We start from the raw sequence: 23,928 nt of genomic DNA on the forward strand, positions 1-23,928 counted from the left end.
TGATGCAAACACCCAACTCATTCAAAAAGTCCCTGATGCTGGAAAAGATTGAGGGCAGAAGAAGAGGACATCAAAGGATGAGATGGCTGGATGGCACCACCCAATACAACGGACATGAACTTGGGCAAACTCCGGGAGATGGTGAGGGACCCGGAGGCCTGGCATGTTACAGTCCATGGGGTGGAAAAGAGTTGGATATGGCTTGGCGATTGAACAACAATATGTACAAGGTTTATTATTTTATAATAAAATATTAAGATTTTTCCTATAATAGTTTAAAAGGGGGAGTTCACTAAAATGGCTGCAATCAAAAAGGTAATAACAGGTATTGGCAAAGATATGGAAAAAGTTGGAACCCTCGTACATTGCTTATGAGACTATAAAATAGTGTAACTGCTTTGGAAAATAGTCCGACAGTTCTTCAGAAGGTTAAACAAGGAGTTAATATATAATCTAGCAGTTCCAAAATAGAAAGCCCAGAGATAAATCCACGCACCTATGGACACCTTATCTTTGACAAAGGAGGCAAGAATATACAATGGAGAAAAGACAATCTCTTTAACAAGTGGTGCTGGGAAAACTGGTCAATCACTTGTAAAAGAATGAAACTAGAACACTTTCTAACACCATACACAAAAATAAACTCAAAATGGATTAAAGATCTAAATGTAAGACCAGAAACTATAAAACTCCTAGAGGAAAACATAGGCAAAACACTCTCCAACATAAACCATAGGAGAATCCTCTATGACCCACCTCCCAGAATATTGGAAATAAAAGCAAAAATAAACAAATGGGACCTAATTAAAATGAAAGCTTCTGCACAACAAAGGAAACTATAAGCAAGGTGAAAAGACAGCCTTCAGAATGGGAGAAAATAATAGCAATGAAGCAACGGACAAAGAATTAATCTCAAAAATATACACGCAACTCCTGCAGCTCAATTCCAGAAAAATAAAGACACAATCAAAAAGTGGGCCAAAGAACTAAACAGACATTTCTCCAAAGAAGACATACAGATGGCTAATAAACACATGAAAAGATGCTCAACATCACTCATTATCAGAGAAATGGAAATCAAAACCTCAATGAGGTACCATTACACGCCAGTCAGGATGGCTGCTATCCAAAAGTCTACAAGCAATAAATGCTGGAGAGGGTGTGGAGAAAAGGGAACCCTCTTACACTGTTGGTGGGAATGCAAACTAGTACAGCCACAATGGAGAACAGTGTGGGGATTCCTTAAAAAGTGGAAATAGAACTGCTATATGACCTAGCAATCCCGCTGCTGGGCAAACACCGAGGAAACCAGATCGGAAAGAGAGACATGTACCCCAGTGTTCATCGCAGCACTGTTTATAATAGCCAGGACATGGAATCAACCTAGATGTCCATCAGCAGACAAATGGATAAAAAAGCTGAGGTACATATACACAATGGAATATTACTCAGCCATTAAGAATACATTTGAATCAGTTCTAATGAGGTGGATGAAACTGGAGCCCATTATACAGAGTGAAGTAAGCCAGAAAGAAAAACAGCAATATAGTATACTAACGCATATATATGGAATTTAGAAAAATGGTAACGATAGCCCTATATGCAAAACAGTAAGAGAGACACAGATGTGTTGAACAGTCTTTTGGACTCTGTGGGAGAGGGAGAGGGCGGGATGATATGGGAGAATGGCATTGAAACATGCAAATTATCATATGTGAAATAAATCACCAGTCCAGGTTTGATGCATGATACAGGATGCTCGGGGCTGGTGCACTGGGATGACCCAGAGGGATGGGATGGGGAGGAGGTTTCAGGATGGGGAACACATGTACACCCATGGCGGGTTCAAGTCAGTGTATGGCAAAACCAATACAATGTTGTAAAGTAAAATAAATAAATTAATTTTAAAAAATAATAATCTAGCAGTTCCGCTCCTAGGTATATACTCACAAGAAATGAAAACATATATTCATGTAAAAACTTGTACAAGGATTTCCGTGATGGTCCAGGGACTAAGACTCTGTGCTCCCAGTGCAGGGAGCCTGGATTCAATCCCTGGTCAGGGAACCAGATCCCACATGCTGCAACTAAGAGTTCACATGCTACAACTAAGATAACCAAGACCCAGTGCAGCCAAATAAATAAATATTACCCAAAAATAGAAAAACTTGTACATGAATGTTCATGGCAGCATTTTTATAATAGCCAAAAAGTAGAAACAACCCAGCTGTCCTTCAACTGATGAATGGATATGTTCATAAATATAAGATATAGCATATTCATATAATGGAGTACTGTACAATAATAAAAGGAAATAAAGTACTGATACATGCTACAACATGGATGAACCTTGAAAACATGCTAAGTGAAAGAAGCCAATCACAAACAACTACATATTTTATAATTCCATTTATAGAAAATGTCCAGAATAAGAAAAGTTAGATGGAAAATAAATTAGTGGTTGGGGAGAGATTTGTGGAGACATGAGCATCTTACATTCCCATGACTGCTGATGGGTTGTCAGGAAATTAGGAGGGGGGAGGGTGATGAAAATGTTCTAAAATAGATTGTGGTGATGGTTGTACAACCCTGTGAATACACTGAAACCCATGAAATTCTACACTTTTAAGTGGGTGAATTGTGTGATATGTGAATAATATCTCAGTAAAGCTGTTACTAAAAAAAGAAGGAGAGCATTATACCAGTCTCCAATCTGGACTGGATACCCAGTCTCCAATCTTCACCCAGCATTATCAGAATCATTGGGAGGGAAGTTGTCTAGGTGATTCTAATGTGCAACCAAGACTGGGAACCACTGTAGTAGGAAGTTTTCTGTCAAGGATTGTTAGAAGAGAGAGGCAAGATTATCTGTTTGAAATGATAGCCTGGCAGGGAGGCCAGGGATGGTATCGTAGCTGACCATTCTGATGAAAGAGACCAAAGTCTACAGCGGGGAGTCCTCTGGGTGCCCATCACCTATGAGTAGCTCTCGGTACCAGTAGTGGTACTTGGTACAGCGGGAATAAGCATGAGAAGCCCCTTCATTTCTCCAGTGAGTGTATTCAGGGCTGGGCTTCCTCAGTGACACCCGCAGGCGCTCGGGCCACTCGTGCTGCCGGTGCTGTCTCTGTGAGCACAGACTTTGTCAGCGGGATTTTGATATTAAACCCTAATCCAAAAGCAGCCATCTAAACAACTTAATCCCCCTAGGTTCCTTTCCTCCAGAAAGTGTTCTGGATATTAGTGAGACTCTATAATTATTTATTGGTCTCCATTGTCACATTACTCAAGTGAGTAGATGTAAAGCCAGCTGTATTATTCTCATTTCCCTTCAAAATATTTATTAGTCATGTGTTAGACTGGGCAGCAGAGAGGGAATTTGAAGATGCAGTTTACATGATGTTTGGCTTTTGAAGAGAATCTTTGGAGAACCGGCCTTGAATTATGGTTTTACTGCCCTTTGCAGGTTATTGATTGCCCTGGACTTTTAGTTTCCTTAATGAATGAAGCTTGAACTAGGTTACTCCTGAAGCTTCTAAAATTTTGTGGTTCACTACATCTGTCTGTACAGAGGCTATAAATATAGTGTGCTGGTTGAGTTTGTGCTCTGGAGCTTGGTGACCTGGCTCCGCTGTTTCCTGGCTTTGTGATTTTGAGTAAGTTGGTTAACCTCTTTGCACTTTGGTTCCCCCATCTGGAAAATGGTGATTGAGAATAATACCCACCTCACAGTTTTCTTTACTGTAAAATATTTGGAGCAGTCTAGCCTATGATTTTATTGATATGCTATCAGTTTATCCTATATAGGTCCCTCACTCTAATTTAGGCATGATCAGAACTCTTACTGAAAAATGCAGTGTTGTGTCTATTATACCAGGTGGTAGATGTTTTTGGAAAGGTATAAAGCAACCATACAAAATTAATTGGGCAGCATATAAGATGTTTTATACCAAAAATACTCTAATATTTTAGGAAGTACATTAGATGTCCTAACTCTTTTTTTCTCCCTGCCCTGTATCCTCATATAGATCAGTTCTCCTTGGGTCTCGGGGACTTGACATATCCCACATCTCGCAGCGATTGGAGAGTCTGAGTGCAGCCACCACTTTCGAGCCTCTGGAGCCCGTGAAGGATACAGACATTCAGGTAAGCGGTGCCAGGCACCTGGACTGGTCCAGTGAAACCCTGAACGTGCAACCTAGGCTGAAGGCCCTGACCCTTTGTTCACCAGCTGGTTTAGTAATTCCATACTTCTTTGTTAATTTTCTTCTTCAAATATTAAGAGAATGAGAGGCTCAGCTTTGGAGGAACATTGGATTATTTTCAGAGTGCTCTGCAAGACTGAATTTAAGGAAGCAGTTCCGACCTGCATTTTTTAAATTATTGTAATTACGAGCACAGATTTGTCTTCCTTCTTTGGGCTTAATCCAAGACACAGAGACATTAGTTGTAAGTTTCTCTTGCTTTCTTTGCTGGATCTCAAATGATTTTACTATTCATCTTCCACATTTCTTTTCTGCATCTTGCTTGTATGCATTGGCAAAGAGCTGGGAAAAACTTAAGTACTATTTACTGAAACCCACTTATCGATTTCTAGGAAGTATTTGGCTCCATTAGTGGCACCAGGAAATGGCCTAATAGAGCACTCCAGTCTCATTTAACCTAGCATGCCACTGGCACAATTGATTGCTATTTTAATCTAATCAGAAACTAGTGGCTGTGTGAGTGTGTGTCCAAAATTGTTAAGCAAAAATCTTGTGATCCATTTAGTTTTGAGGAATTGGAACACTGATTTGTGTTAGAGTGCAGGGGTAGTAGGATACCATTTTTGTCATTGATTTACCTTTGAGATAAAAGGATGCAGGTCCTACAGAGGCAAATCCTAGTACAAATGGATCTATTATTATTTGGGCTCAATTTGAAACACTTCACCCCACCATCCTTCTTAAGAACTGTTTTAATCCATCTAATGGCCACAGTGCTACTGCATTTATTCCACTTCAGAAACCTAAAACCCTAGACTTTGAGTTGAGAGTTGAATAACTACAGATGTTTATTATTTCTGTGTTATTGATATGTTCCCAGACTATGAAATTCAGTTTTTCCCAGTTTTATATGCTAAATTATATTTGCCTCTCACCTAACAGATGCTTTCTTATTTCCATGTAATCTTAAAATGGGATGTATAATTGCCTCTTTTTTTTTTTAAGTTTTAACTGTTCCTCTCCCCACCTTCTATTTTGCTTGATGCCCTGTAAACAAATATTGGGGGTGGCCTAAAAGATCATTTGGGTTTTCCCATACCATCCTATGGAAATGTACAAAGGAGAATTTTGGCCAACCCAAAACTTACAACAGGATGAAGGTGGATGAACGGGATAGAGTTCAAGTAATTTGAATAATCACCATGTGTTTAGGGGAGTATCCCTAATAGTGTGGAAAGAGATGGCACTTACTGAAAAGTTGTTATCTGAGTTGTTTTTAATGTTTAAGATGCCAAATAAGTTGTTTATTTTAAAAACTGCTTTTTTAAAATTTTCTTTGGCGTATTTGTAATACATATTTGGAATACCCAGCAATGTTTAGTGAGGCACTTCATGAATTACCTTTGATGTGTTACATTGTTTACTTTGAGGGATTAATGACAGGTTTACAAATGTCAAAAGTTAGAATAAAAAAAAGTGAGAATAACTTTCTACTTTATGCATGAACATTGTCCTTCAACAGCCCCTTTAGGTAGCTTCCTAGCAGTGCATGCTTGGTCCAACAGAAAGTTTCTTAATTTGGAATGAGCATGGCTAAGAGTTTTGGTCCTGCTGCTGCTGCGAAACCTTTGAACTTTGAAAGGAAGGATGCTTCCATTTCAGAATTTAACCTCTCAGTTGAGCTGTTCTGAAATATTTTTAAAAATGTGAGTTGGCTGCTCCAAGATAAGTTTTGATTATTTGGAAATTGATCATCTAGACCTGCAGTAAAGATCTAAGACTAACGACTGAGCAACTTCACTTTCACTTTTCACTTTCATGTATTGGAGAAGGAAATGGCAACCCACTCCAGTGTTCTTGCCTGGAGAATCCCAGGGAGGAGGAGCCTGGTGGGCTGCCGTCTGAAGCGACTTAGCAGCAGCAACAGCAGTTTCAAAATAAAATCCTCTGTTGACTTCATCTTCTTGCCAGCAAAGCCTTAAAGAAGAAAATGTAACATTCAAAGGACTGAGTCTTTGGCCTAATTTGAGATGGCTCTAGTGGTGATAGAGATTTGAAGCCTTAAGTTGTATTGTGTGGCTCAGTTGACCTGTGCCCTAACTTGTTGTGCACGATGCAGGATCATGTCCTTGCCTGGTTTCCTGTGTGGTAATCAGATACAGGGGCCAAGCCAGCTTCCCCCTTCATAGGAGTGAGCCTCCTTTTAATCCTTCTCTTCATGTATTGATTGTCCAGGAAGAGTTAATTTGGACATTTTCTGTTTGAAAAACCAGATATACTTTTTGATGCACACTTTCTTCTCACTTATTTTTCTTACCAGCTTTATTGAAATAATGATTCACATAATATAAATCTGATCAGTTTTTGTATATGAATGTCATGTTTTCCAACTATGCAGTTCTGAGATAAGAACACACCCTAATCTGACATACTGAGTATCAGTCAGTGAATTTATTGTCAGTTTATAAATTCATAAAAGGAAATGCTGAAGGAGCCTTTGGTAGATTCTGCTCAAGACTTTGTATTGTCCAATGTTTGCGTTACTTATAAGCTTGAAAAGGCATTTTCCCATGAATAGATTGTCCTTTTCTGTTTGGTAAACATTGATTGTATTTCCTTCTCTTTCTAATGGAGCTTGAAATTAATACAAGTTTTTTGTTGTTTATCATAATTAGTGATCTTGGCATGCATTGAGAATGCATTTTTAAATTGTTGTGGCCAGCAAAGGTAGCATATTTAAATAAGCACACTTAAATATGTGTTTGAATGATACTAGTGGAATTTTTTTTAAATGTTTATTGATTTAATTTTTGGAAATGTTCATAAAGAAGGCCTACACATTTGCTGTAATAGAGATGAAGCGCAATAATTGTTAACAGGACATGGTACTAAAGCAATTACTGCTCTGTTCTGAGTGACTTTGTTGTGCTTGCAAGTACGGTTCCTCCTGCAGAGATCCTCTTGCTCACTTCTGTCTTTGGAAAAAAAATATTGAGGGTAGACTGCACATTTTTACTGTGGTCTGAACAGACCTAATGTACCATGGATGATATGTATTATATACTAATAAAGTGCACAGTTATACAGTTCAGTTGTATTCTGGGCTTTTTCACTAGATTACATGTATTTTTCAAGAAAGCTGTGTAGAAATAACCTGGGCCGGCCATAAAAATGGGAGCTGCAGTTTCTTGGCATTAGGCTGCAATATTTCCAAATGGCATTAGACCAAAATATAATAATATTATTGCAAAACTTACTTAGATTCCTATGGCTGCCATAACAAATTACCACAAACTTAGTGGCCTAAAACATTAGAAATTCATTCTCTCGCTGTTCTGGAGCTCAGAACTTTGAAATCAGGCTGTTGGCAGAGCCGTCAGAAGGCACTAAGGGAGACTCCTTCCTCTTCTAGCTTCTGGCAGCTCCTGACGTTCCTTGATCTGTGGCAGCACAGGTGCGGTCTGCCTCCATCTTCATAGGTTTTCTTTTTTTCCTCATGTATGTCAGGTCCACTTCTGTCTTCTAAGAACACCAGCCATTGGATTTAGAGTGATGATCTCAGCTAGAGATCCTTAACATAATTACATTTGCAGAGACCCCCATTTCCAAATAGGATCACATTCACTGGTACCAGGAGTTTGGACTTAGACATAGCTACTTTAACCCACGGTACTAACAGTGCCAGAAAATGTAAAACTGTAAATTAACTGAAATGAAACATTCAATATTTCACAACTGGATGGAGTGTCAGGATAAGGCATCTATTGCTAGTTGTTCCAGGGACTGCAAGCCTCAATCAAGTATCTGATCTCATCTTCAGCTCTCTTTTAGGTCTTTGAAAGGTGAGGCTGACTACTAGAAACAACCTGATTTTTTAAAATAGTTTTAAGTACGTTAGTTTTCAGGGTAAGGACAGATAGTGTTAAATTTAGGAGGGGAGGGAGTATTGAGGATGAGAAAGAGGTTTCTACTTCAGCTAACCAGGTTACCAAACCGTTTTGTTTTCCTTCTATGCTTTCGGCCTTTGCTCACCACCTTGCTTTAGTGTGGAGTAGCACCTCTGAAAATGTCTGACACTGTTAAGGCCTTCCTTAGATGCCACCTCTTTCATAGTCTCAGATCTTTCTTCCCATGGCCTTCAAATATAGCATGTTGGCTTTACTGCTTAGGAAGAAAAAAACCTTTCTGAATGGTCCCCCACAAAGTAAACAGCAACCTAGATTATGTTATTGGAATTGACTTAGCAGCCAGTTTAAATCTTGATAAATGAAAATATAGCCCCTTCATTACACAAAAAAACCTATACAGAACTAAAGATCTTCATAATCTGCTAAATTTCCAGATGGAAATCTGTCCTGTATAAGTAAAGAGAAAAAAGATTCTTAAAAAGAGAGTAAAATAGCTGTAAGAAAATGAGTCAGGGAAACTGATGTGTCACATATAAAAAACTAATGGTGCAATAATTGATTTGTTAAAAACTTGTTCTGCTTACCACACTGTATCTATAGTAAAATATTCATTATGTCCTTCCTTTTTCTGTCCTTGGAAATGTAGAGTTATGCTCAAACCACTGTTAGCTTATCTTGTAAATAACCAGAAGAAACTAAATGGCTTTGGATAAGTATAAAACAAATCACTGGTGGTATAATCCCATATCACCTAAATTGTTATTTTCAAGGTTTATCTTTTAATTTTATACCTTCAGAATTAAGGTACTGCTGATTAAAATGCAGCTATATATAACAGCTAAGAGGAAAAGTGGTTGAGTGCTATTAATAATTGTGTGTTTGTAGTACTGGCAAGTTGTTGATAGGGAATTGGTTCCAGAAATCGTATGGCAGTTTGTTGACAAGAGGGTCAGACTTGCCTAGAATGATTAGTATGCTAATAGCAGTTCTTCAGGATTAGTACTGGCAAAATATTAATACTGAGGGGAGAATGCAGTAAGCTTTCCCTAGCTTGAATTAGTTGAGGGAAGGTGCATTCTGAATGGATGAACAGTATCTTCAGTCAGTCAGTTCAGGCGCTCAGTCATGTCCGACTCTTTCCGACCCCATGGACTGCAGCACACCAGCCTTCCCTGTCCATCACCAGCTCCCAAAGCCTGCTCAAACTCATGTCCATTGAGTCGGTGATGCCATCTAACCATCTCATCCTCTGTTGTCCCCTTCTCCTCCTGCCTTCAATCTTTCTCAGCATCAGGGTCTTTTCCAGTGAGTCAGTTCTTCACATGAGGTGGCCAAAGTATTGGAGTTTCAGCTTCAGCATCAGTCCTTCCAGTGAATATTCAGAACTGATTTCCTTTAGGATGGACTGGTTTGATCTCCTTGCTGTCCGAGGGACTCTCAAGAGTCTTCTCCAACTCCGCAGTTTAAAAGTATCAATTCTTCGGCACTCAACTTTCTTTATAGTCCAACTCTCACATCCATACATGACTACTGGAAAAACCATAGCTTTAACTAGATGGACGTTTGTCGGCAAAGTGATGTCTCTGCTTTTTAATATGCCGTCTAGGTTGGTCATAGCTTTTCTTCCAAGGAGCAAGCATCTTTTAATTTCATGGCTGCATTCACCATCTGCAATGATCCTGGAGCCCCCCAAAATAAAGTCTGCCACTTTTTCCATTGTTTCTCCGTCTATTTGCCATGAAGTGATGGTGCTGGATTCCATGATTTTAGTTTTCTGAATGTTGAGTTTTAAGCCAACTTTTTCACTCTCCTCTTTCACTTTCATCAAGAGGCTCTTTAGTTCTTCGCTTTCTGCCATAAGGGTGCTGTCATCTGCTTATTTGAGGTTATTGATATTTCTCCTGGCATCTTGATTCCAGCTTGTGCTTCATCCAGCCCGGCATTTCACATGATGTACTCTGCATATAAGTTAAATAAGCAGGGTGACAGTATACAACCTTGACATACTCCTTTCCCATTTTGGAACCAGTCTGTTGTTCCATGTTCAGTTCTAACTGTTGCTTCTTGACCTTCATACAGATTTCTCAAGAGGCAGGTAAGGTGGTCTTATGTCCCCACCTCTAAGAATTTTCCACAGTTTGCTGTGATCCACACAGTCAGAGGCTTTGGCATAGTCAATAAAGCAGAAGTAGGTGTTTTTCTGGAACTCTGTTGCTTTTTCAATGATCCGGCGGATGTTGGCAATTTGATCTCTCGTTCCTCTGACTTTTCTGAATCCACCTTGAACATCTGGAATTAAATGGTTCATGTACTGTTGAAGCCTGGCTTGGAGAATTTTGAGCATTATTTTGCTAGCTTGTGAGATGAGTGCAATTGTATGGTAGTTGGAGCGTTCTTTGGCATTACCTTTCTTTGGGATTGGAATGAAAACTGACCTTTTCCAGTTCTGTGGCCACTGCTGAGTTTTCCAAATTTGCTGGCATATTGAGTGCAGCACTTTCACAGCATCATCTTTCAGGATTTGAAATAGCTCAACTGGAATTTCATCACCTCCACTAGCTTTGTTCGTAGTGATGCTTTCTAAGGCCTACTTGACTTCACATTCCAGGATGTCTGGCTCTAGGTGAGTGATCACACCATTGTGGTTATCTGGGTCATGAAGATCTTTTTTGTATTATAGTTCTGTGTATTCTTGCCACTTCTTCTTAATATCTTCTGCTTCTGTTAAGTCCATACCATAACCTTCTGTTAGGTCCATGCCCATCTTTGCATGAAATGTTTCCTTGGTATCACTGATTTTATTGAAGAGATCTCTAGTCTTTCCCATTCTATTGTTTTCCTCTTTTTCTTTGCATTGATCACTGAGAAAGGTTTTCTTATTTCTCCTTGCTATTCTTTGGAACTCTGCATTCAAATGGGTATACCTTTCCTTTTCTCCTTTGCCCTTTGCTTCTTTTCTTTCCTCAGCTATATTTAAGGCCTCCTCAGATAACCATCAGAGAAGGCAATGGCACCCCACTCCAGTACTCTTGCCTGGAAAATCCCATGGATGGAGGAGCCTGATAGGCCGCAGTCCATGGGGTCGCTAAGAGTCGGACACGACTGAGCGACTTCACTTTCATTTTTCACTTTCATGCATTGGAGAAGGAAATGGCAACCCACTCCAGTATTCTTGCCTGGAGAATCCCAGGGACGGGGGAGCCTGGTGGGCTGCTGTCTGTGGGTTCGCACAGAGTCGGACACAACTGAAGTGGCTTAGCAGACAACCATTTTGCCTTTTTGCATTTCTTTTTCTTGGGGATGGTCTTGATCACTGCCTCTTGTACGAAGTCACAATATCATGAACCTCCTTCCATAGTTCCTCAGGCACTCTGTCAGATCTAATCTCTTGAATCTGTTTGTCACTTTCACTGTATAATCGTAAGGGATTTGATTTAGGTCATACTTGAATGGTCTAGTGATTTTCCCTACTTTCTTCAATTTAAGTTTGAATTTTGCAATAAGGAGTTCATGATCTGAGCCACAGTCAGCTCCCAGTCTTGTTTTTGTTGACTGTATAGAGCTTCTCCGTCTTTGGCTGCAAAGAATATAATTAGGGTGATTTCGGTATTGACCATCTGGTGATGTCCTTGTGTCAAGTCGTCTTTTGTGTTGTTGGAAGAGGGTGTTGGCTATGACCAGTGCTTTCTCTTGGCAAAACTCTGTTAGCCTTTGGGCTGCTTCATTGTTTACTCCAAGGCCAAATTTGCCTGTTACTCCAGGAATTTTCTTGACTGCCTTTAGGTCTAGAATTATTTTTAAAGAAATGTAAATCATTGTCATTTGCATCGTTTCTAGAAATTGAAACTGCTAAGTGTGTGTACCAAGGAGAGGTCTTACCAAAACTGCTTTAGTAAATTAAGGAAGAGATGAGGTTCTTTCATAAGAGTTGCATCTGTTTGCATACTGAAATTTATATAACAATTCTGAGAAATGGTTTAAAGTAGGCAAAACATACCTACCTGCCTTATTGTTTCTGCTCTTAAATATACTTGAGCAGTCTTTTCTGCACATAATGGTGATCTTGCCCAAATTGGATGATTCAGAATTTTGAATTGATGGATTCTGAGGGAATAAGACTTTGCTCTTAAATGTTTTCACATAATATTAATATAAAAATGTAAGAGACCATTGCATGGAATCTGACAGTGTGAAGATATTTATTTAGTTAAGCATTTGTGTTTATTAACCTCCTTTGTTATATTCCTCTTGCTCCTAAGAGAATCAGTGGGAAGTTCAAGCTAACCTTTCTTTTGAATTTTTAGAGGACTTTAATGGATATTTGAATCTTGCCCTTTCCACCTTATAACAGTTCTCTGTCCTGGACTTGAAACAACCTACAGGTAATACTCTTGGGTTCACTAGCAAATGAATCCAATTCCCACTGGATCCAAAGCCTGTTAGTAGAGAGTGAAACTCTTTCCTAGAAATAATACCAGGTATATTTTACGCTATGATTCAGTTGTAAGGGCTGAGGTGCATGTGGATCAGGTGCGTCTCTCCCTGTGTTCTTGTTCAAGGCAGTAGCCCTGCTAGACTTTGTCTCTCATGTAAACACTGCAGCGCCCACATCACCCCCACTTAATGAGCATATTTGCTGTTCCTTGTCATTAAACCCTGACCCGGAATAAATCTCAGAGCTGGTAAAAGCCACTAAACATGTAAAAAGGAAAAAATAGTGTCTTTGCAGAGGCAGGTTAATATGCCATCCTGTTTTGTGTTTATAATTAGGTGGGCTAATGCAGATTGCTGTGGTAAATACTGAAATGACTTAATTTTCCTGCCTGTTTGTGATAAGGGGAAAGGTAGATATTGTGATCTGGTGGCAAAGTATGCAATTATGTTAAAGTGTCCTGTAAATGCAATTAAAAATGGTAATAAAAATGGGTGTTAGAGGCATCATCTGTGGAAAATGTGAAAAACTGCTTTTATGTTAGCCAGGGATATAAGATTTCAGCCTTTTTACTTATCCATTCACACTTACTCCTGAATGCAGGGCTTTCAGAACAAACAAGTAAATGGATGCTGAATGCATTCTGAGCAGGCAGGAAATGACAGGCTTTTTTGTATTCTCAGAGGTTTCTTATATCCTGTAGTGAGCAGAGGAATATCAATTACCAACTTAAAGAAGAAAGAAGTTGGAATGGTTCTGTAAGAGTATTTTGGAAGAAGCCCATGGCTAAAATATTTATCTACCAATTTAATAGAGCACTTCAAGTGTTGGCCAGGCACTGGTGCCTTTGAACTGGAATTGAGTCATCCCTCCCTCTTTACCAGCTTCTCTTAACCTGCCGATACCTATTGATGCCCGAACTCTGGAGATGATATATTGTCATCTTCGGTCTGGTATCTTTAAATTGCTTGGTTTCAGGAACTAGAAATGGGCTGAACTGTTTGATTTAAATGGGGGTTAAAACCTAGTCAGATATTGAACACACTTACTGTAGACCAGTCTGTCTTTCTCAGATGGCGGATCTTGACCCCGGGTGCCACTCGGATCTGCTTTCCACAGCGCCTGGTGATCTCTTATTTCCGTTTCGGAATGTTCAATTCAAGGCTTTCCAGGCCGGCAGTGTGATCTGGCTCTTTCTGTTGGTGGTGGTGGCAAAATGTGGCTCCCTGGTCATCAGACTGCCGGCCCAGGTTCTCCCTGTCTCCACTGAAATCCCACACCCTGTGAAGGAACTGGGAGAGGGGCTCAGACAGGAGAGCCCCACGGTTCTGCTTCTGTTTGTTGGCGGGCACCAGGAAAGGAAGCGGGGCGGTAGGCATCATCCTCTGCTAACAAGACCTGTACTTAGAATTTCTTTTGCTGCAGAGCTCTCAGAACCACTGTGTATTGCTTTTTTTTTTTTTTTTTGAGCATTTTCCGGTCTCACAAATGGTTGGCTTCCATCTTGCACTTCAGATGTGGAGAGGTTGGGTGAGTCCCCCACTCTCCTGGTCTGCGACACTAACGATCGGCAGCAGTGCACGTGCTGCTTTAATTATCTTGGAGGACAGAAAGGCGAGTCCCTGCTTCTCACTATGGAGTGGCTGTGAGGCTGAGATGCCATCAGCAGAATCCTGCCTGTGCTTTTCAGAAAGCCGCAGCACTTGAAGCACTGCGGCAGAATCGGCTGAGCAGGGCTGGGTGTGACACAGCTTCCAAGAAACTGTACAAAAAGCCTCTTGTCTTATAAAACACATTTACAACTAGCCCCAACCATTCATTTAGTTTATAACACAAAGGGGAGGATTAGGTCAGCAGAATGTAAGTGGGAGTATGGATCCACTGGCTGATTTTTATTATTGCTACCTGATTTGATTTATTTCTTTGAATGGCACAAGTGCAAGGATATGGGGCACAGTTTTCTCCATTCCTCCTTTTTCTAATGAAAAAAAAATTGTCTATTTAAAAAAGCTGTTGCTCTCTTAGGGACAGGAGGAAACAACCGTGGCACGTTATAATATGCTTAATTTGCTCAAGGTACCAAAATATACTTGTATGATATTATCTGGGAGCACTTTCTCATTTCTTATCAGATTCTCTGTTATCCACAGTACGTATCAGTCTTTCTCAGCAGAACCAGTCTCTAAATGAGCAGGGCTGAGTGGGTCCTTAAAGGTTTAAGGCCTTCACTAGTAGTACTTGGTTCTGTGATGAGGTCCCATATGTGTTTGTTTTGAAGAAATCGAGTGATGGGTATTATACTCAAAAGGTGCTAATAGAATCCATGCTTCTCAACTTTCTTTTTTCTTTTTTCCCAATTTATCCCAGACTAAGATAAGTTAAATGAATTACTAGAAAAAGTGAAGTAAAAGACATACAGAATATGAGCCTTAGGTTTTGGTTTTATGTTTGTTTTGTGTTTTTGGCCACTCCATGCAGCTTCTGGAATCTTAGTTCCCTGACCGAGGATTGAACCCAGGCCCTTGGCAGTGAAAGCGCAGAGTCTAACCACTCTGTGAAAGTCCACTCAGAGAAAGTCCAGTCTAACCACTGGACTGCTAGACCAGGGAATTCCTGGAAGCCTCGTTTTTTTTTTGTTTTGTTTTTGTTTTTTTTTTTAAATTAAAGTCAGTAGACATAAAACTACTCTTGTCAGGTTACTATAACAATTTCTAAATGCTAATTCCCAGTTTTTGTAGTTATTTGCTACAGACCGGGAACTGTGGACGGGTGCTCCTTCAGCTGTACTTGGTAGTTCTGGTAGCTGTGTTTTCTTCTTTTCTCCTTTCCTGCCTCCCTTCCTTTCTTTTGTCTTAAGCGTTCCTTGCTGTACGGTGAAACATGGCACCAAAGACAAGTTTGAACTTCTGTCTTGTTTTATCCCAGCTAAAATCAAGGAGGCAGAGCTGAAGATTAACTAAACATGTATTGTGTCCAGATACTGTACTAAGCAATTTCTAGGTTTCCTCATTCAGTCCTTCCAGTAACCCTCTGAGGTGGTTACGTTAACCCCATTTCACCAGGGAGGAGCCTGAGGCCTAAGAGGCTGTGTGTGCCAGACTTGAACTCCCTTCTGTCAATTTGAGTTCAGTCCTTGCCCTTATTCCATGAGGTTTTAAATTTCATTTGTAGACTAAGGCTCTTTTAGCATAGGAGTGAATTTTCAGGGTATATTTGAAGACTATGGTGGTAGAAATAGGAAATAGAAGTATAACTGATTGCTCATTTAGAGCAAAATAAAGAGTATAAATCTCATAGAGAATGGATATGTGGGCACCGCTCTTGTTCAGATAAGCTTAGTGGTAAAATCGTGTTGACTGAGGGAGAGGCTGGAATGTGCTCTCTAAACTGTAATACAGACCCCTGCTGGTTTTGGGGGGGAGATGAGTTTTGCAGGAAGGCCAAGCCTGCTTCCTGCATCTATCTGCAGGTGCTGGCTTTCTTGCCGTGGTTTTTGCTTGCTGAGCTGTCGGTCTAATTTACTGTCTAAGCCCAGCCCGTTATTTCTCGGGTTTGCTGCCCTACAGGTACACTGTAGAGGATTTCTGTGAAATCCTGGAGCGGCTTTTAGTTTTGAAATGCCAAGGCTTTGTGCTTGTGAAAATAGATTGTGTTCAGCTTCTTGCTTGATCATCTTTGTTTTGTTTTGCTTCTGAAGCTGAGCTGGAGTTAGAAGGATGATGCTAGAAGCAATTTAAAGGGCACATCAGATTTTTACTGTAGTCCTGAACTATTGATTGTTGACTTCTTTGTAGGTTTAATGCAGACCCATTTCCTTACTTAGCGTCTGACTGGCCATTAAGTTCTGGCAGTGTGCCGGAATGTTGAGATCTTACATCTCGTAATATGATTTGGCTGTCTAAGGGTATTATGTGCGTTTGGTCTTTAAAGACACAGGCAAAGCCCTCGACTTGGTGTGTGTGCTCCAGAACACAGGAAAGAATTTCTGCATAGTAAAATCAGGTTTTTCTAGGAGCCAGCACAAAAGTGAGGAGTCACATTCACCTGAAGTCATGCAAATTGATAACCTCCAGACTAACTGGTTCTTAGGAATAAACACAGACTGGCATGACAGAATCTTGACGAGAAGACCAGCAGGGAACTGGGCGGGCATGGTGGTGTGCCACAGTGGGTCCCCGCTAAGCAGGCCCTTCCTAGTGAGTGGTCCTCAGCGTGCGCCCAGTGCCGCTCTCCCCGTGGGAAGTTGACAGTAGAGTCTGGCTGAGAGGCGGTCACAGTGTCTTGCTTATGGAGGAAGCTGGGCTCACAGTGGTTGGAAGAGAAGTAGTCAATGTCTGTGAAAGACTTCTACCCTCCTTTTCATAACCTGAACACCTCTTGACTGGAATTGAGAGTAAATGAGGGCTGAGGGAATTAGATGACAAGAAACTATTACATTTGGGATTTTAAGGGTGTGAATGAGAACTCAGTGGCATTAGAAGGGGAAATGCACTTTTCTGTCTAATTACAAAAGCAAGATGTGCGTACTTCAGAGTACTTGGGAAATGGCTCCATAGTGCACTTTCTTGACTGCCACCTTTTTGGGAGTTTTGAATTGTTTGGACCAGATACTTGAAGCTGTGAAACATCTTTGAAAATGACAAGGAAAATTAACTTATTTTAACAGGGCAGTGAGGAATTGTTTCATGAAATGTGTTAGAGGTAGACTATAAGAATAGCCCTCATAAGGCCATTGGTCAATTCCTCTAAAGTAATATAGAGTCTTTTCCTTTATTCTGTAACAGAAAAGGTTTTCTAATGTGTGAATAGAGATCTGATACAGATTTCATGAATGATCATTATGCCATTTCACTGTCCCCCTCAAACCATTGGGAAAAATAATTATTGAGAAGTCTTATGACTTTGTCCTGATTTGGAAGATCAAGGGGGAAGTAGCAGACTAGTGATTTTATGTGAGCTTTGAGGGACACACTGTGATAATCCTTTCATTCGTATAATACTTTGCAGTGGGCTTTGTCCATCACTGTCTTATTCCTTTCTGCAGTGTTTGAGGTGAGGTGAATGGATGTTGGCATCATCTTTATTTAGAAAGGGAAGAAATCGAGATCAAGATTGATTAGTTACTATCAAAGGTGGAACTTGAATCCAGATGCTTCATATCATGCCTTGGTGAGGAAAGCCTCAAGGGATGCATAATTGGGTAAATTCCACATTATCATTATTACTATTTTATTTATTTTTCTGCAAAGATGGTAACCTAGTTCTTTTGCCACTGGTCAGATTTCTTGATGTTTTGGTTTTGTCTATCCCCCTGGACCTTTTCTTACTTTTTTTCTTTGGTGACATTTCCATGTATTCCTTTCCACATGAAGGATTTGCTGGTTAACTAAATCAGTTGTAGAGATGAAAATGCTACTTAGAAGAGCAGTGCTATAGACTGGTGACAAACCTTGCCGTTTCCATCTGAGATATACTTTGGAATAAAAAGTGATGCTGAACAAAAGTGTAACTGCTGCTGACAGTTTACAGATGCCCTTTGTGTGAAGTGGCCCAGGGTTTCTGGAGATTTGTTGCCCTAGAGCCTCTCAGCCTGGTTTGTGCAGTCTGAGTAGGTCACTGGTGCCAAGCAAATGCTCAGTGGCAAACCAGAGCAAAAGTCATATTTGAAACTTGAGTTGGACTGCACTGTCAGGGTTCAAAGCAAGTCAGGGGAGAGATTTTTAGTTTTTGCCAGTTTTTTGCTTTCTGGTTGACCCTCCCTGTTTCCTTCCTTGGACTATTGTCTCTCCTTCCATTCTTTTTGTCTTTTCTCCTTTCTTCTTTTCATTCTTGCTTTTTGCCTTCTGTCCTTTGCATCTCTTTCTCTGTCTACACCCCACCCCCGGCCTTTTAGACTGCCTGGCATCCGGAGCAGCCATTGCTAATGGAAGTGTACCTCCTTTTTTCCAGTCACATAGCAGCTGTGAAATCATGGCTGTTAGAATGGTTCCTGCAGCCTGGCAGTGTGCACCCACCCGCGCCATGTGCTCTGTAGAGTGAGTCTGGGTGTGGGGTTGAGGTGGTGTGGAGAAGCTGGTTCTATGGGAGCCAGGCCTTGCTCTTCCTCAGGTGCTATCATTACTTGGGTTTTCTGCATTTGCAAACCCCAGAGAGGTGGAATTTAGTTTATCTGTCTGGCTAACCTGTACTTATTTTGCTCTCTTAATGGATGCCCTAAAACACATTTCCTTACTTTTGGCCCTTGGCTAAAGCCTCTACTAATATTCTACTTTTTCTTTCATTCTTTTTTTTTTTTTCTTTTTCCTTTTGGTGCCTAACTCAGCTTGATATTGAAGGTGTATACAAGTTTTCTGTTACAGTAATTAGCTGTTTTGGGTAAGGCTGTTACAACTTCCTTGTTTTTTGAGGATTCATCATGCATTAAAGCCAAATCCTAAGTAGAGGGAAGGATGGGGAAGAAAATGACCAAGGAAAAGGCATATTTGTTTGATTTTGTTTCGGGTGTTTTAGGAATGGAGTTATAAATTAATCTAGTTCTCAGCTTCATATATGTTCCTCACCATGTGTTAACTTATTCATTGTACTATCTCATCTTTTGGGGAGAGGGAGGTTGTGGAAATGGGGTTTATTTTGGAGCAGCAGACATTGAAGAGCCCTTTAGACCTCCAGGTTTTTCATTGGGGGTTAGGAAGGGAAAGGAGCTGCATATCTCATCTTTGTATTTGTATTAATCTTCTCCCTCAGGCTCTAAGTTCCTTCTCTATTCCTCTCATGCCCTTAACGCATTTGGCAACAGGAAAGAAGCTCTTGGTCAGTCATTCTAAAGTGTGGTGTCCAGACCAACAGCTTCAACATCACCTAGGAACTTGTTAGAAATGTTCATTCTTAGGTCCCACCGCAGACTTAAGGAATGCAGATCTCTGGAAGTGGGCCCCAGAATCTGTTCTAACAAGCCCTCCAGTTTGAGATCCACTGGGTTAAGCTATTACAGAAGCCTAGGATAAGTGACCCCTTCTTTTCTAGCCATCTCTGCCAACTGTTACACTTAGTCCACCTGGTGGACCAACCCTGAACTTGCAGCCTGTAAAGCAGTATATTTATTATCTAAGTGTTTGAGACCATGAAGAATTAGAAAGCACTGTTGGGTTTTTTGCTTGTTTCTTTGTTTTTGTTTGCTTTTTTTTTTATTCTTTATGACTGTGGTGGGTCTCTTGCTGTATGGCAGGCTTTCTCTAGTTGCGATGAGCAGGGAATGCCCTTCGGTGCAGAGCACGGGCTCCAGGTGCACGGGCTTCAGTAGTTGCAGCATGTGGGCGCTCTGGCTGTGGCTCCCGGGCTCTGGAGCACAGGCTCAGTAGTTGTGGTGCCCGGCCGAGCAGCTTCTCGGCTTGTGGGTGGGGTCTTCCTGGACCAGGGGTCACACCCATGTTCCTTGCATTGCAAGGTGGATTCTTAACCACTGGCCCTCCACCCTTGGAAGCCCCACCACCCTTGTTTTTATTCTTGTTCTATGAAGGGCACAGTGGTCAATAAAATACATTTAAAAACTTATGTATATTAAAAGTCTATTACTTGTAATCGGTCACTGATTATTTTTTCACCATGAAGGAATTGACTCTGATTCCGAAGCTGTAGCTTAATATACACTGCCTAAAAAGCAGTGAGAGCGCAGTGGGGGATGAAGAAGAGAGGGGGTGGAGGAGCAGGAAGTGGAGGGATTGATAATCCTGTTTTGGTTAATCATCACTTTCCTCTGTGATCCCTGTGAGCGGATATGCTATTGCTTCTGCTAACGTTAATAATTCATGGATTGACTATACCAAAGGGAGGCCTTAAATCTGGTCTCTCAGCAGATTAAATATATCGTCTGCCATCAGTAGGAGCCAGGAGAGATGAAAGATGGACTTGTTGTTTTTACTCATTAACCTGATTTTCTCTGCCTTTCTCCTCAGTTTCTCGCATCCTCATTTTATTTACCTTTTCATTTGTTTCTCTCTGTAAGCCCCTCCTGCATTAAGTGAGTGCTGAAGATCTTTGGTTGACTGTTAATGACATTAGATTTTACTTTTCCTTAACTGCTAGTAACAACAGATGCTGTGAAAGAAAGCAGAGAGTCAGAATAAGTATTTCCTTGGAAATGTCTAAATCAGTCTGCATATTTCAAAAATGTATTAAAATTTGCAGCCTGTGTGTCTTAGAAATCATTTGAAACATCTTCTCTTTGCTTTGAAGAATAATCCTCTTGTATTAGCTGGTGAAGATAAACATTGTGTTCTTCATATAGGTGTGGTGGCATTTTCCCATTTTACAGATGAGGAAACTGAGGCATGATGTGAATAAGTTGTGTAGGGTTACCTAGAACACAGTTCTTTTGACTCCCAACTTCAGGATGCTTTCCACTGGATTTAATTACCCCCTTGCCTTTGGGGATCCAGAGGCAAGGTAGTTACAGGGCATGTAACCCATAAGGCTTAAGTAGACCTTAACTGGATTAGGTTTGAATAATACACAAGTAGCTTCACAGGAACACTTCATTTTGTTGTTGTTTTGCATGTAATTTTTAACTCTGGTTATTTTCTTATAAAATTTTTCTAAGAAAGATTTCAAGACTAATATTTTATATGTCAGTAGATTTTGAAACTCAGACTGGATAATGAAATACTTAAATGTTTCCTTGTTGGAATCCTTGAGGACAGAGTAATTTTAGTAATCCTTTTCTTTCTATTGAGGAATTTTTTTTTTAATCAATTTCTGGCCTCATCAGTGTTTTCCAGTTAATAACAGAAACGGTAAATATATACAGCAAAAAAACTGCATAAAAATTAAGATTTTAATGTCTTTTCTCTAAAATAATAGTAATAATATGATGGGCCCTGCTTTTTTGGATTTGTAAGCAAATCCAAAATCTGAATATCTGCATTTATTAAAGAACTCTTGGGGTGATATTTAGCTTTAGTATTCCTTCAAATAACAGCTTCCCTACTGAATTTAAAATAGAAGTTGATTAAAAGAATTCTATTTACAATCAACCTGGTAAGAAGTACATCTGTTGTGTAAAGTACATTGGTAACAAGCACTAGCAAGCCAGAAACTGTTCTTTTGTATCCACCATCATCCTCCATGGAAGAACTTCAGATTCCTTGAAGTCGGATTTCATCAAGCACACCCCTCACCAGGTTGTGTGGATACAGTACATAGTGCTATGCAGAGAACTCTGAGAGCGAGGAACTCGGGTCTGAACCCAGGGTCTGGACCTGTGAAACTCTAGGTTTCTTTGTTTTCTTAATCTGTGCCACAAAGGGAAATGAACTGCCCCTGAAATTTCATATGGCTATGATGAAGATGAGTTTTTATTTACTTTATTATTTCATTTGTTGTTACTGAGGTAGAACTTCATATAATCTCCAAGTTCTTGCCAGAATCACTTGTTCCCTTTGTCTGAGTACTAAGACTTGATTAGATGCTGGGAATGTATTTGTTTGTGTGTGTTAAGGAGAGAGACAGAGACCCGGACCAAACTGACAAGAGAACTCCCATTCTGAATTTCTGGAACTTGGGACTGCAGTGAATTTTCCAGAGGAATATTTGAGGAGAGATGCTGCCTCCTCCTGCTTCAGCCCCTTCCCATTAATAACCACACTTACTGAGAGACTACTTCCTTAAGACGTGTTTAAAGTGGAAGCCTGGCTTCTGAAATTACCTTCACCCACCTGCCTTGAGTTTCTGGCCGACTCCCTACCGTGTCCCCTTGGTAAGCTTATGGAGGCAGAACCCTGCTGTGGCCAGTAGAAAGGAGAGCTTTCTTTTTCCTGTTGCTTCTTGAGCCCTAAGCAGATAAGTTTGCATTTGAACAACAGATAATGAACCTTAATTTATTTTCCTGCTAAATAAGTTGAGCAGAGATCCTCTGATTGTTTAATGACTGCCTAAATCTAGTAGTCTTCACTTAATACCCAAGGTGAAATGTCATTGATAAAATTAGAAGATTGCTTTTTCATTCTCAGCTGATTTGTCAGGACAGATCAGCTGTGAATGCCACACCACTGACTTTGGGCCAGGTCCATGTCATTTTCCCGGAACCTCCTTGGCTCTGGAAGCAACTGAGAATGAAGCCAACTTTGGGAATTGAATACCGTTGATAATATTGCTTAGTCACAAAGATGAGTTTGGTGCCTCTGCACATTGGCCAAGAACCACCTCAGCATCTGTCTTAGTACCTAAGGCTGCAATTATCTTAGGGAGCTGAAGAGATTTAAAAGAACGAACAATAAGTGAAAGTAATATTTAGCTCCCTTTAAGTAGATACCTCCGTCTCCCTGGGTGGGGACTAGTGAACACTAATAAAAATCAATGAAGTGGTTTTGTTGAGTGTCCATTAAGAATTGCAGTATATTAGGCACTGATGACAATTAGAATAAACCTAAATTCTGGATGCTTCCCTCTGGAAACTCTTGTTCTCTACCTAGAGAGCCAAGACTAACATTCCTATTACAGGATCAAACTGTCCAAGACCGTGTGAAATGACTGGCAAAACTAAATAGGAATCACCTGAGATTCTAAATGCCATAGGGAGTTCAGAGGAGAGAAAGGGGGTAATGATGAATGAATTCTAGGGTGATTGGAGAAGATCCCCTGGAACAGTCACGATCTCAGTAGGCCTTGAAAGATTAAATGGGCTTAGCTTGTGGGACGTGAAAGAGGAAATGAGAGGAATAACCTGAACAAGGTCAGGGAGGTGAGAGTAAAAGCTATGTGCTAAGAAATAAAATCTGTCAGTGTAGGAGGAGCAGATGTGAAAGGAATGACTACTCAGCAGTAGAGTGTAGGCAGTGCATGCTGTTAAAAGTTTTGGAGCAGGTAAGTATCAACAAGAAAGGAGGGAGGGTGTGGAAACACTTATGGAAGTTGGCTGGGCCAGGGGAAGGATAGCTGCTGCAGTGTTGTTCAGAGGTGATTGCAGCAATCCAGGCACAGTGATGGTGGCCAGGACCAGGTTGGTGGCCGAAAAAACAGAGAGGAAAAGGTGTGAGAGAAACATTTGAAATAAACCATCTGTGTCAGTTGGTGCCTGATGGGCTTGAGAAGGATGGGCGCTGTTGGTCAAGGCTGAGAAATCAGGAAGGCTAACTAGATTGGGAGTTGAGATTTGATTTCAGTTTTTGATGTTCTGGCAAGACATCTTCATGGAAATGCCCCTGAAACATTTGAAGAGAGGATAGGAAACACTGCTCAGAAACTTGCCCCAGCCGGAGTTTTCTCGAGTCATCGGTCTAGAGGTGAGAGCTGTGGCGGGACAAGTGTCTGCACAGACGGGGAAGCATGTAGCACGGGGCCAGGGGCCAGGGGCTCCGCGGGGAGAGGGGAGCCCGGAGGAGGTCGGTGG

The 23,928-nt window shown here is 40.7% G+C and overlaps 1 protein-coding gene across 1 annotated transcript in view; it reads left to right on the plus strand.

Moving 5' to 3' along the window:
• NUP93 (nucleoporin 93) overlaps positions 1-23,928 on the plus strand; it is a 104,800-nt gene that overhangs the window by 24,667 nt on the left and 56,205 nt on the right. The window contains exon 3 of the mRNA XM_061138552.1: positions 4,029-4,146. Within this exon, the coding sequence (XP_060994535.1) occupies positions 4,029-4,146 (118 nt within the window). The remainder of the gene's footprint in view (positions 1-4,028; positions 4,147-23,928) is intronic.

This window comes from Dama dama, chromosome 4 (assembly GCF_033118175.1).
Source record: "Dama dama isolate Ldn47 chromosome 4, ASM3311817v1, whole genome shotgun sequence".
Lineage (NCBI taxonomy): Eukaryota > Metazoa > Chordata > Mammalia > Artiodactyla > Cervidae > Dama > Dama dama.